Below are 14,760 nucleotides of genomic sequence, written 5' to 3'. Positions count from 1 at the left end.
CACTTCCGATCTCCCTTATAGGTAGAATAAGTGCCATATAGATGATCTTCCTTCCACAAATCCTGTACCTATTTCAATCAATACCGATTTTGCACCCTATATTAAAAAAAAACAACTCGATTCTGTGATCACAAACGTTATCTGGGATTACAAAATACACAGAATTCATAAACGACATTTATGTAAACCTAAGGAAATTTGCAGACTGGCTTTCCCTAATTTTTTTAATTATTACTGGGCAACGAAATGACAAATAAACGGTATTGTATATTGAATATTAAAAATATAATCTATTGGATGGACGAAACATGCCAACAGGTAAACTGGCTAATAATGGAGAGGGAAGATTGTTTGCTTTTTAATATAGGCGCGATTCTTCTCTCTCCAATAAATCTGGAGAAATCAGCATATAAGAAAAATACGATAATCCATAGCATTTTACGAATCTGGAAACAGGTGAAATCAACCCTTAAATTGAGAAATTTATCTCTCCTCTTACCAATCGCCAATAATCCCTCGTTTAAACAGTCTACTTTAGAAATGGCATTTATACAATGGGAAAGCTTAGGAATTAAAAAGCTAGGAGACCTTTATGAGATGGGGACTCTCCTCTCATTTCAAGAATTACAGTCAAAATACCATTTGAAAGGTAGATAATACTTTAGATATCTTCAAATACGAGTATGTGAACACACGAATATGTGAACACACAAGACTCAATATATGTTTCCAGACATACTAGATGAATGCATGAATAGAAAGTCGGATTCAAATAAATTAATATCGTACCTTTATAATACCCTTTTAAATTTACAAACTCCATCGTCGGAAATAATTAGGCGAGCTTGGGAAGATGAACTGGGTCTAACAATTTTAAAAGATAGTTGGGAGGAAAGCCTTCTATATATACATAACTGTTCTCTTAATGTTAGGCACTCGCTAATACAATTTAAAATACTGCATAGACTTTATTACTCAAAGTCTAAATTGAATAAGATCTTCCCAAATGTCTCCCCTATTTGTGATAAATGTCTCCTCCAAGAAGCAACCATAACCCATTCCTTTGCTTCCTGTATAAAGTTACACAACTTCTGGAGGGGAATTTTTGATATTTTTCTAAAATACTTAAAATAAAATTGGACCCCGACATAGAATTGATCAGTGCCAGATTTAGATGAAGAGAGGCCCTAAGCTGTTCCACTTGTGAGGCCCCCAGCGACCGGACAGCAATGGCGGCCAAATCTCCCACAATTCAAAGCGAGGGAGAAAGTGCCCAGTGCCGACCAGTTGCCGTTGCAGTGCGCATGCGCAGAGCGGCCGATGATGTGCTGGCCGTGGTTGTGCTTAAGCTTGTCTAGTTTATAGGTAAATCCGGCCCTGATTTTAGTTCTTTTTTATCTTATATTTTGGAAATGTACACCCCGTTTTTCATTTTCGGGGGGCCGCCTAGAAAGTGGGGGCCCTAAGCTATAGCTTGTTTAGCTTATACGTAAATGCGGCACTGGAATTGATCACACTAGGTACGTCAGAAGCCTGTTCTGAGCTAACATTATTTCAAAGACGTTTCCTTAACTATGGCCTAATAACGGCAAAAAAACTAATACTTACATTTTGGAAACAGACAACAGTCCCTACAGTGAAGATGTGGATTGCAAACATGTCCGAGACACTACGTTTGGAAAATATTAGGCTTGTCTTGGCAGGTATATTTCCACTTTCCTTTTTTTCTTTTTTTTCTTTTATCTCTATTTTCTTTTTGGTCACACTACTTTGGTTGTCTTGGGGTCTTTTCTATGTGCTTTTTCCAGCTATCTTTTCACCTCATGTTTTCCCTCTATTGTTCTCTCTCTCTTCTTTTCTTTCATTTTCAGGTTATAAAGTTAAAAATGAAGCTTTACTATAATTGTATACTTTTAGATGCCGAATGTTTTATCTTTGTACAATTGCTTCTAATAAAAATAATGAAAAAAAAAAAAAAACGTACTGAACTCCGTTCCATTAATTTCAAAATTGCCATTAAATCCACTCACATAGTTGGTGTTACTTTGTAATTGGGGCAGTTCCTTATTTCCATTGATGATCTTTCACAGTCATGAAACTTCTACTTCAACACTGCAAATGAGATATGCCAATACGTATGCCATCAACACAACACCTAATATCGATTAGGTGGATGGACTCTTTTGGAAGTAGTCATTACCTGATATAGAAATGCTATTTGCTATTTGGCAATCCATGTCCTAATGCTTTCGAGGTCCATCCCTGAATGTAGGCATAAACTGCTTCAATTGGCTCCCGGGATGATGTGTGGCACCAGAAGGCTACCAGGATGCTCCCTCGACCAGCTCGGCCAGGGAACCCACTCAGAACACCCAGCAAGCTGGATGAAGGAAGGGCCGGCGGACCACAGGATCTGGTGACCTGTAGGGCGAAGCCACCAAGCCCCTCATGGCTACAGGTAGCCGCAGGGGGGAAGCTCGGAAGCCACCGTGTTTGGCCCCAAAGACGGCAGAGACGACGAGGAGTGAGCAGCTGGTGATGACGGGCACAAGCAGTGAGCCGGTAGGTGAGGAACCGGAGTATTGTCCCTAGTGCCTGCCAGGTCAGCTGCAGGAGGCGCCCCCGGGACAGAGAGGCTGTCGAGCGAGGAGAGGGGATGTTGGTTCCCCGGCCAAGCTGGTCGAGGGAGATGAGAAAGCCGTGCAGCAGCTTGTGGATTATCTAGATCATGAGCCACTCCAGTACATCGTGCGCGAGGATTCTTTGAATATTTTTGCAAAAACTTGGGCTACAAAATAATGCGACTCATGCATGTGTGATCCATGCAAAAAGAATTTTGCTGTGCAGTGCACATGTGACAATAAAGCACCATGAACCATTGAATTGGTGAGCTGTTATGAATGGAATTGAACATAATGCAATTCTCATTAAGTTTCTCAACTTCTGATCTTATGTTGGCAGGAAGCTTTTTAATGAAACAGCTGAAGGTGGTTGGAGGTACTGCCCCAAAAATCTCCTGTGGCCTTAGCTGAAGTATTTAATTTCCCATGGCCATCTATCTTTGTGCAAGACATGATTCCAGCTAAAGGATTGCTTTTTCCAAATCTCCTTGATATTGCAGTCAAATGTTGCCTTGATATCAAGGGCAGCCATTCTTGGGTCTCAGCTGGATATGGCCCTTTGGTCGATGTTTTGCCTAAGGCTCTGATGAGGTCTGGAGCCAATTGGTTCTAAAACCTAAACTTAATGTCAGTGAGCAAGTTGCTCTTGAGTAAATGCCACTTGAAAGCACTGTGAATGACACCTTCCATCACATTGCTGATTATTGAGAGTAGACAGATTGGATGTGATGATTGGGATTGGATCTGACCTGTTTTTTGGGAACAGGACATTCCTGGATAATTTTCCAGGACATTCCTGGATAAACTAAGATGTCTTCTCATAAATCTTCTTTGCTGTATCCAGAACTCCAAGCAATTCCTTCTTTAGGAAGGATGTTACTAAGATGGAAAGTGTGCGGAGATTTATGAGGATGTTGCCAGGACTTAAGGGCCTGAGCTATAGAGAGAGGTTAGACAGGCTAGGAGATGAGGGAGGACGAGGATGATCGTATAGAGGTGTATAAGAACATGAGGGAACAGACAGGATAAATGCACATGGTCTTTTACCTAGAGTAGGGGAATCAAGAACCAGGGGACATAGTTTTAAGGTGAGATAGGAAAGATTTATTGGGATTCTGAGGGGTAACTTTTTCACACAGTGGGTAGTGGGTATATGGGATGAGTGACCAGGGGGGTTAGTTGCTAAACAACATTTGGACATGTATATGGATAGGAAAGGTTTAGAGGGATATGGGCCAAATGTGGACAGGTAGGACTAATGTAGATGGGGATCATGGTCAGCACGGTCAAGTTGGGCCAAAGGGCCTATTTCCATGCTCCATGTCTATGACTATTTCTTTATATTACATTGAGTTTAAATGGTTTCTCCAATGATGGACATCTTGGTGGAAGCTGAAAGTATCATTACCATGGTTTTGTAAGTGGAAAATTATGTTTAATCAATTCATTCCAGTTCTTTGAAGAAGTAATATGCTGTGAATAAAGTGTAACCAATGGTTTATGAAATTTGTCGAAGACTCTGGGTTATGACTGCATTACCATTGTAGCCATACACCTATTTTTTTCTGCATAGTCATGCAGATTATATTCCCTCTTTCCTACACATCTGCCATATGAAAATAATCAATAATTATGTTCTCATCAGCTTTATAGGCAACATTTCATTGAGTAAAATATAAACCTTCATAACTCCTTGATACTTTACTGAAAATGTTTAGTCTTGGGACTATTTGCTCATGAGAATAGCTTATCTCTGTGATCTTATCCACATCTGTCGAATTCCCGCTCAAACTTTTTTGTTCCAATTGCAACTTAACCTTGCCCCTGCAATTGGATTTTAGGGGTTAATTCAAAAGACGTCAGGGGGGTGGGGCTCTTGAGAAGTGGTCATGTTGGAGGTGGTAGCCCTTGTCTCTATTAGGTGAATTGCTTTGCTCACTGATGTTTCTGAAAAAGAATTGCTGAGCTCCTTAGGGAAAAATTCAATTCTTCCAAGTGCAATCCCTTAACACACATTTTGAATATTTTGCTTGTTGCTTTAAAATGTGGCCATTGTACAATTTTAATCATAAACACTATTTTAATGTAACATTTTCTTCCCACCACTAGATGTCCTCATTTTCTTCCCACCACTAGATGTCCTCAATCATTGGACACCAGTGTAGCCGATCCTTACATTAGTAATTAAGATGGTGCTTTATCCATATTGTATGATTCATTGTAGAATCTAGATTCTGCAAATATTCAATATCAAATCCATTATTACATGTATGAAGTCATAAATAAAATGATGGAAATTAAAAAAAAAATTAGATGATGTCCATCTGAAATAAAAAACAGAGAATGTTGGACTTTTCCATGTGGAGTGATAATCTACATTAAACTGTATTTTAGTAGAACAAGCAATGATGAACATTTAACAAATAGATTTACAGAGGTCCAGCATAGAAACAGACCCTCAATCCATGGAGTCCATACCGACCAAGAGCCACCCATTTTACACCAATCCTACATTAATCCCAATTTGGGTCAGGATCCTTCTTCAGAATGGTGACACTTAGGGTATTTTCATTGTAAACCAACATCTGCAGTTCCTTGTTTCTATAAAATACATCCTCCTCAGCTATTTCCACAATTTCTATATGCCAACAGTGCTAACTGTTTTGCGGATTGCTTTAGAATACTTTTACACTGCAATCTAATTTTGTGGGTCACTAGCACCAGTTGAAACTAACTGGTCTCCAGATGTCCATTGTCACAAATCATTGGGATGGATCATACTCTAGGGGTTAATTCTTCAGTGAGTCTCCAAGAGAATGAACCAAAATCTTACAATAACTTTTATAAACTCACAAGCGTGATCATGATTAGACATGATCAAAACCCAACACTCAAAAAATGCACTTTGAGCCGGAGACACACTTTTCCGGAATAAGCATTCCTATCGTTCAACCAACAATCTGTCAATCTACGCATCACATTCATGAGTCCAATGACTTACCACTATTTCAGATCTTGGCTCATCATGCAGATTACATATCAACATGGTAACATTGGCAGGAGCAGATAGCTAGGGAGCAAAGTGTGTGTTCCATCATTCATTGGCTTAGAGGAAGGCATACTACTAATATGCTGTCACAACATTTTTGGTCAGAGGTAAGCAGATATTGAAGATACGGGTATGCTCATTCCCATATTAAGCAATCACCTGGTTTACATGCTGCATATGATGTATGCATGTACCTCTTATTTACCTCCTCTCCTTATCATATCCATATGCTGAAGCATCTCTTTAATGCTACCAAGAACAACCACCTCCAACCCAAACTAGGCAGTTTGATATCACAGTCATTGTCAACAGCCATGGTCAGCACCCACCGTACTGTACAATGGCTTAGAGGCAGGATCTGCAAAAGATGAGTTACTTGGTACAAGTGATCTCAAATGTAGCCCAGATGCTAAATCATCAGAGGCTGAGGTCAGAGTTCAATTCAGCTCCAAGGGGATTCAGATGAAGAATTCGAAGGAGCAGCTGGAGATGAAAGGACGAGGGTGTGCACAAACCCTTTGTTTGTGAGTATGTGCAGAGTCTTGAGACCACCTTTTACAGCATACAGTTGGTGGCCATCATTTGAACCTCATCCTTCTAATGTCTGATAACTCATGTCACAGTTTCCTTGGTGATGAGTGTTCCAGTGGTAGCTCAGATTTCTGGCATGCAAACTTAAACTTTCCCCACTTTGGCTAAAGGAAGTCTGCAATTACAGTTGTGACTATATCATGTGTCAGATTTTAGACAATTCTTACTTGGAAGGTCTTACTTGACAGCACTGTAGCAGTGCCGATAGGTTGTCCTGCTCTGAGCAATTTCTCCTCTTTTACTACTTCGCTAAACTATAGCCACAGTACTCTCTATAGAGCAGGAAGAATGCAATGGCTGGGTAAAATGCAGTTGGGTAAAATGGTAATATTTAAAAGACGTTTTATCAGGTATATGAATAGGAAAGGTTTAGAGGAATATGGGCCAAACAGCAGGATGACCTTGGTAGGCAAGGACAAGTTGGACGAAAAGGCCTGTTTCCACGCGGAACGATTCTCCGACTCTTAGACAAATTTGTTAATGCCCAACACCATGGGTTTATAACATCACTGAATTGTAAGCAACAGGCCCATGACCAAATGATGTTTAATAACTCCCAGATTAATGCCTCACTCTGGGTGTCGATGGATTTTGGTATTGGTATTTGTTTGAGGAGTACATGGCTATCGTTCTGTAAGATTTATAAATATAATTATGCTTACTTCATATTATTAGTATATGAATAAGAAGTGAAAGCATCCTAAATTTGCCATTTCTGAATTAATGACCTTGTCTTTGCACAAACTATATCAGGACCAACATGTCTGGATGCAATTCAGTTGATATTCAGGCTACGTAGAGAATTGAAATGAAAGATGTGGAGCTACCATGCTGCATTGACTTCACAATGAATTCTTGTTGGTTTTATAAAGCAAAACAAATAGATGTCATAAGTAAGATTCCCTACATGTACATATATATATTTTCAATCTTTTTGAGTGTTTTTTGAGATAAAGCAACAACTCAAACATTCAAACTACTTTCAATAATTAAAAACATTACATAAATAATGAAAATTAATATAATTTCTTCCTTCTCCACTACACTACAGTTCTTATTCAAATATTTGCCGAACCTACAGTAGGTCATTAAATGAGCAGATTCCCCAGCGTGATTGCTGGGGGATATTTGGTATGTTGATGCGCCACTATTGCTCTACATGAGACCACGAGAATTAGGGCACTGGAGGGATATAGAAGATAGACTTCACTAGTAAGTTTACAACTTGCGTATTCTGTGCCGAACAGCAAAATACAGGCTAATATTTGTGATTTAACCCAGGCACATGAATTAAACATAGGAAGGCATTACATTTGAGTATGTTCAAGAAAGAACTGCAGATGCTGGAAAATCGAAGGTAGACAAAAGTACTGGAGAAATTCAGTGGGTGCGGGGGGGGCGGGAAGAAGAAAGGAAGAGGAGGAGCCACAGGGCTGAGAGAGAGCTGAGAAGGGGATGAGACACCAAGGGCTACCGGAAATTGGAGAAGTCAATGTTCAAGCTGCTGGGGTGCAGACTGTCCAAGCGGAATATGAGCTGCTGCTCCTCCAATTTCCAGTGGTGCTCACTCTGGCCATGGAGGAGGCCCAGGACAGAAAGGTCGGATTCGGAATGGGAAGGGGAGTTGAAGTGCTGAGCCACAGGGTGATCAGTTTGGTTAATGTGGACCTAGCGGAGGTGTTCGGCGAAACGATCGCCAGGCCTACGCTTGGTCTCACCGATGTAGATCAGCTGACATCTAGATCAGCGGATGCAATAGATGAGGTTGGAGGAGGTGCAGGTGAACCTCTGTCGCACCTGGAACGACTGCTTGAGTCCTTGAATGGAGTCGAGGGGGGAGGTAAAGCCTCAAGTGTAGCATCTCCTGCGGTTGCAAGGGAAAGTGCCCGGGGAGGGGGTGGTGTGGGTGGGAAGGGAAGAATTGACCAGGGAGTCAAACCTTATATTAGGGGAGGGGAACCCCCGTTCCCTGAAGAATGAATGTTGAGGTGTTCCACACCAGGGCATCGAAAATCCCATCATTCCTCAGGGAACGGGGTTCCTCTCCCCTACTATAGATGAGGCTCTCACCAGGGTCTCTTCAATACCCCACAACCTGGCTCTCTCTCCCCATCCCCCCCACTCTGAACAATGGCAGAGTCCCCCTAGTCCTCACCTTCCACCCCACTAGCCGTCACATACAACAAATAGTCCTCTGTCATTTTCACCACCTCCAACGTGACCCCACCACTCACCACACCTTCCCATCTCTCCCCCCCCCCCCCCCATCTGCTTTCCGCAAAGACCGCTCACTCCGTAACTTTTGTCTACATTACATTTGAGTATGATGTCATCCTTAATGACTAAGATGTTAAGGATTGTTTTGACAGAGATTACATCATGGTATTATTATCAGCAAGGCAGTAAAATTCAACAAAAAAGTAAATTTATCAAAAAATGAATTAAAGGAAAGACCCAAAAATCTTTGCACAAATGCTATTTATCTGTAATTCTTTGTCAAAAACACATTTAAAATAATTTTCTTCAGACAACTACAGTATATAATTCATTTTTACAAGCCACACTGGGGAATAGGGTAGGCCAGATGGTTAAGAGTTGGAGATCATTGGCACTGGCCAAATAAGCCTCCTATGATTCCAGAGTACATTGCAAGCAATCTAGGGATGTATATTTCCCACAAGGAGTTACTGAACACAGATCAAGGAGAGGAACAGTGGGATATACACCTTTTCATTTTCTTCAAAATTGATATTAAATCCTATTTTGATCTGTTTTTCTTATTCTTTGAATTCTTCTACCATTCATTTATTTGGTTTAAATTTGATTTTATTCTGAAGCAATGAAAACCATTTGCCCAGCTCACAAAATTACACAGCACAATTAAGCCGTGCCTATTGAAAGGAAAGAAGGTACTATTTCAATTTCATGCAGTCTGCTTTCACTATTTTTAGTTTCTTTGACTGCAAGCATTGGCATTGAGTCTGGTATAATTGGTTGCTACACACATCCTGCACTGTCTAAAACAGGTCTGTATCTATTCATGTTGAGGCACATTATAGTTGGGAAAATGTGAAGAATTGCTGACTATGAGAGAAAGAAGGCATCAGTGCTTTCTGATACTACAATGCTGTTCAATTCACCAAACTCCCAACGCTCACCTACCAGCATTCTACATCAATCACACACAAACCTTAACATTATGAGTTTCACTGTTTTCTAATGCACTCAGCACCATTATTGAGCTCAAATCCACACTGTGACAGGCACATCATCCAAACAAGATACACAATGCTAACATTTGAGACAATTCCCCTTGCAAGACAAAATCGGCACATAACCAGAAAACAGCTAAAGGCAATGGGATATCCCTATTATCTAATCATATTGGAAGAGATGGTACTAACCATATTAGGAAGCATCATTGTTAAAGCGATCATCCTACACTAACATTATCCCACACAATAGGGACAATTTTCACAAATTTACCAAAGCCAATTAACCTTCAAACCTATACATCTTTGGAGTGTGTGAGAAAACTGGAGCACCTGGAGAAAACCCACGCGACCACAGTGAGAATGTACACATTTCGTACAGACACAATCCGTAGTAAGGATCGAACCCGGAACTCTGGCGCTGTAAGGCAGCAAATCTACCGCTGCACCACTGTGCCGCCCATCTGGACATGTTTGGGAATATAAACATCACACCAGCAAGAGATCACACGAGGGAGTTTTTGGAAAGGTAAAAAGAGAATATTCTAAAAACAGTACGAGCCAAGGCTTAAATGGAAAACCACCCTTTTATCACCATCAGCTCCACGGCAAACTATTTACTTTTAGGTTTCGGTCTATGTTTGCTGTGTTGCTAAAATAAGGGGATATTGTAGTAGTTATAGGAATTTACACAACCTGAACATATTTACCATATGTGTAGGAAAGAACTGCAGATGCTGGTTTAATTCGAAGGTAGACACAAAATACTGGTGTAACAGCGGGACAGGCAGCAGACAGACAGACAGGAGAGATGGAATGGATGAAGTTTGGGGTTGCAACTCTTCTTCAGACTCTTTTACCATATGTTATACAATAATGGTTTCTAGCACTAGCGTTTAGTGCCATTGGTCTTGCTCTTCTTAGTTTCCTGAAGATCCAGTGAAAGCTTGCCTATGGTATTCCCTTCTTTGACCTGAAAATCTGATATGGTGCAACAACCATGAATGGCTAGTATAAGCGTATACTCTTTGAAAATATCTGATGACTAAATTCCTATTTGCTGGTAGGACACGTGTTTCTGTGATGTGAATACTTCAACTAGTTCTATGAACCTTTAATTCTTTGTTCGTGATACTCTTTCAATTAATTTAAAATATTTGAGTTCCTCCAAAATGACCTGATACTTACCTGAACTTTTCACATTTATTTATGAACAGAAACATTTATTTCTCCATTTGGCAAAAGTAATCCTTTCAGAATCCAGTATTGGCCCACCCAAGCCTGTTTCATATGAATTCTGACTATTACTGACTTTCCAAATACACATGAATTATACTGGACTTCGTGGATATTATATATTTAAATTAAATGAACCGGCAGACTTTCCAACTAAACCTATGTGAATGAATGAATAAATGAATACGTTTATGAATGAATGAATGGAGCACCTAAGCAAATTCCTTGTATGTGAATACTTGGCCAATATACCTATTCATTTATTCATATAGATGGAATGAACCTATCTATTGAAGTCCATAAAAGACTAGTCACCTCTATAATTCCATCTCCATATTGAAACTCCATACGAGTTGAATCATTTTCTCTATTGAAAAATCCCCCAAAAATACACTTATCTACATACTTTGGAGACAACTATTATCTGTATACCAATCTAAATGTATGCCAATCTAAATAAAGATTTATTGCAATAATTTGATAATCACCAAAGTTAAACTTCCTGGCCTAGAATTACTTGGTTAATCCCCACTTACCTTTTTAAACTGTAGCATAATACTAGGAAAAGCAAAATATTACAGATACTAGAAATCAGAAATAAAGACAGAAAATGCAAGAAATATCTGGCGGGTCAGGCAGCATCTGTGGAGAAAGAAGTAGAATTAGCATTCCAGGTTTCATCAACATTCCAGGTTTAATTCCAGGTAACATTCCAGGCACTTTCATCAAGAGATAATTCATTGAGGTACAATGTTAACTCTCTTTCCACCATTATTAGCCATTCTGTAGTCAATTGGCACCATGTGTCAGGGAGGATTCAAAATTGGTAGATTTTGCAATTTTCTCCCTTGCCTATTTGAACAGCCAATATCTCATCCAAATTTGCTGATATATCCACAGTTTATAGCATATATAGCATTATATGAAACATGAGGCATGCAATAAATGATTTATTGTTATTAATTATTAATTTTATATTAAAATGCAGTTTTATAGCACTTAAACGAAGTGTTCCATGTCAGTGATTTTCAAAATAGGGGTCAGGATCCTCAGGTCGGTTTTAGCTTGTTAAAAAAGGGCCTCCAAACTTATTTTCCTCGCAGCCTGATCCTGCACAGAAGGGATCCCGCCACCTGTGTAACATCCCAGATGCTGTTCTAATGTAATGGTCCTTCTTTATATAGTTGCACCTTGTGGTTTCAAGATTGAACCATTTCCACTCTGGCTTGAAAGCAGGGGTCAATCTTGAAACCACAAGGTGCAACTGTATAAAGAAGGACTTGATTGATTGTAGATACAATTAGATTTATAATTTAGCTAGTTATTATTATTGGGTTGAGCGGATGAACTATCTGGTTGGTGGGTCACCTGTAAAATAGTTGAAAACAATTGCTCTGTGCGTTTGAATGTCTAACATTATGCAATTTTTGGCTTATGAAGGTTTTTGGCACTTTGGCCTTCATCAGTCATAGAAACATGGCTGATAATCCACAATCAGTAACCCTTGCCCGTCTTCTCCCCATACCTTGATTCTGCCAGCCTCGAGCTCTATCTAACTCTTTTAAATTCATCTAGTGAATTGGCCTCCACTGCCTTCTGTGGCAGAGAATTCCACAAATTCACAACTCTCTGGGTGAATCAGTTAGAGTATTGAGTATAGAAGTTGTGAGGCTATGTTGCAATTGTATAAGACGTTGGTGAGACCGCATTTAGAGTATTGTGTTCGATTCTGGGCACCATGTTATAGGAAAAATATTGTCAAGCTTGAAAGGGTTCAGAGGAGATTTACAAGGATGTTGCCAGGACTAGATGGTCTGAGCTATAGGGAGAATTTGAGTAGGCTGGGTCTCTATTCCTTGGAGAGCAGGAGGATGAGATGTGATCTTATTGAGGTGTATAAAATCATGAGAGGAACATAATCTCTTGCTCAGAGTAGGGGAATCGAGGACCAGAGGACATACAGTAGGTTCAAGGTGAAGGGGAAAAGATTTAATTGGAATCTGAGGGGTAACTTTTTCACACAAAGGGTGGTGCGTGTATGGAACAAGCTGCCAGAGGAGGTTGTTGAGGCTGGGATTATCCCAACATTTTAGAAACAGTTAGACAGGTACATGGATAGGACAGGTTTGGAGGGATATGAACCAGGCACAGCAAGATGGGACTAGTGTAGCTGTTGACATGTTGGCTGGTGTGAGCAGGTTCGGCCGAAGGGCCTGTTTCCACACTGTATCACTCTATGAATTTATGACTGCAGAATTGTATTTGGGGAGATAAGTTAATTGTGCTTTTGTTTAACTCAGAGGCTTTATGATTTTGTGAAGAATGTCTTTACAAGAAGATTTTTTTAACTTTAAAACAAATAGATAAATCTTTCAAACTAGACTAGAAAAATTTATGATTTTTATGTTAATACAATCTTAATGATAATTTGATTATGTAATTGCAACATGACGGATAGCAAATTTCACGTCATTGTAATCAACAGTTATTTTTTTTAGAAGGGTTGCAACACCTTAATCTTTTACAACATCTTAAATCATACTGTTGTATTAAAAACATAATGTAAGTGAATTGGTTTGTAATAATTATATCCTGTAATATATTGCATTCTTTCTGCTTAATGTTACATTATTTTATATCATTTGTCTTTAGGTTTGTCCAATTTTCCTACCGATTAAAGGTTTGGCCCAGTGATAGTGCCAGAACGGAGAATTGCTAAACGACACAAAGATTATACGCATATTACATTTTGACATGAACCAAGACCAGAAAACATCTTATACCTCAGAGGATGGTATCGAGAATAAGCAGCAAACATCTACCAAAATCAGAAGCAAACATCACCCATCGTCCACAAATGGTGATGCTCCAGATAAGCATGAGCAGATCTTTCTAAAGATGGATTCATTAAATGCTAAATGTCCTCCAGATGTAACTTCTAAGGAGATAACAACTGATCACTGTCCAAAACAGAGACCAAACAATGTACCTGAAAATTTAGGAACGATAACTAATCAGAAAAATGAGATGCAGGGCATAAGAATGCCCAGAGAACATGACCAAGAGTATAATATAGACACAAAGAACACACTTTCACATGGATTTGATGTGGTAGCAGAACCAAGCATGCAATGTGCTGATGTCAAAATTGCTGAGAGGTTGACTGGAGCATTGGCAAATGGAATTAACTGTGAATTAAAAACTAAGGAGAATACAAGTGAAAGGTCAGAAGATGTCAAAATCATGGAAATGGCTGAGAAAAATGACTGCAATATTTCATTGGTGGAAAGCAACGCACATAGAATTGGCACAGAGATGAAATATTATGAAGAGGAGCAGAACAGGTAATTTGTTGGATGAAAGGTATAAGAGTACCAGGGTTTCTTACTAGCCTAGACAGAGGTAATTGTTAATCGCCACGGTGCCTGATTTTGCATAATCATGTTGGTTGTACTGTTGGCAATGGAACATATGAACATAGGAAGTAGTGAAAATTATTAGTAGATTAAAAAGCATAAGTAATGTTTTACATTATTATGGATATTAAAGTCATACTTTAGAAAAATTGCATTGGAGAACAGATGCTGGAAATGTGAAACAAAACATTCTTTTCAGCTGTGTGATGTAACATAAAAATAAATAAAATGTAAGTGTTGGAAATCTGAAACAAATGGATAAATTAATGGCACCACTTATCTGAAGAAGTGTTTCTGACATAAATTCTGTTTCTCTTTCCACAGATGCTGCTGAAACTGATGAGGGTTTCTAATATTTTCAGTGATTAGAATGTACTTGATAATGCTAGCTTTGTACAGATTTTGATGCCCGCTAGCTTATGTTTACATCACTTAAGATGCATTTACCATAAATACTAACAAATATCAGAGCTTACGATTAATCTGCATTTTATCACCTAAAGCTTTTGGGGTTGAAGTGTAATTCTCTGCCTCATAACATTTAATGGCAAGTTGGAGTGGATTTATGCTGGCCATGAAAGGAATGATATTCCCTTTAACAATTTTAGAAGTAAAAGGTCCCTTGAAATAGAATT

At 39.2% G+C, this 14,760-nt stretch overlaps 1 protein-coding gene across 1 annotated transcript in view; it reads left to right on the top strand.

Moving 5' to 3' along the window:
* Window positions 1-14,760, top strand: part of psd2 (pleckstrin and Sec7 domain containing 2) — a 108,971-nt gene that overhangs the window by 10,173 nt on the left and 84,038 nt on the right. The window contains exon 2 of the mRNA XM_033029448.1: window positions 13,362-14,053. Within this exon, the coding sequence (XP_032885339.1) occupies window positions 13,464-14,053 (590 nt within the window). The 5' untranslated portion in view covers window positions 13,362-13,463. The remainder of the gene's footprint in view (window positions 1-13,361; window positions 14,054-14,760) is intronic.

Source organism: Amblyraja radiata, chromosome 11, assembly GCF_010909765.2.
Source record: "Amblyraja radiata isolate CabotCenter1 chromosome 11, sAmbRad1.1.pri, whole genome shotgun sequence".
Lineage (NCBI taxonomy): Eukaryota > Metazoa > Chordata > Chondrichthyes > Rajiformes > Rajidae > Amblyraja > Amblyraja radiata.
The sequence above is the reverse complement of the archived record's forward strand: the minus strand, read 5'-3'. Positions and strand labels throughout refer to the sequence as shown.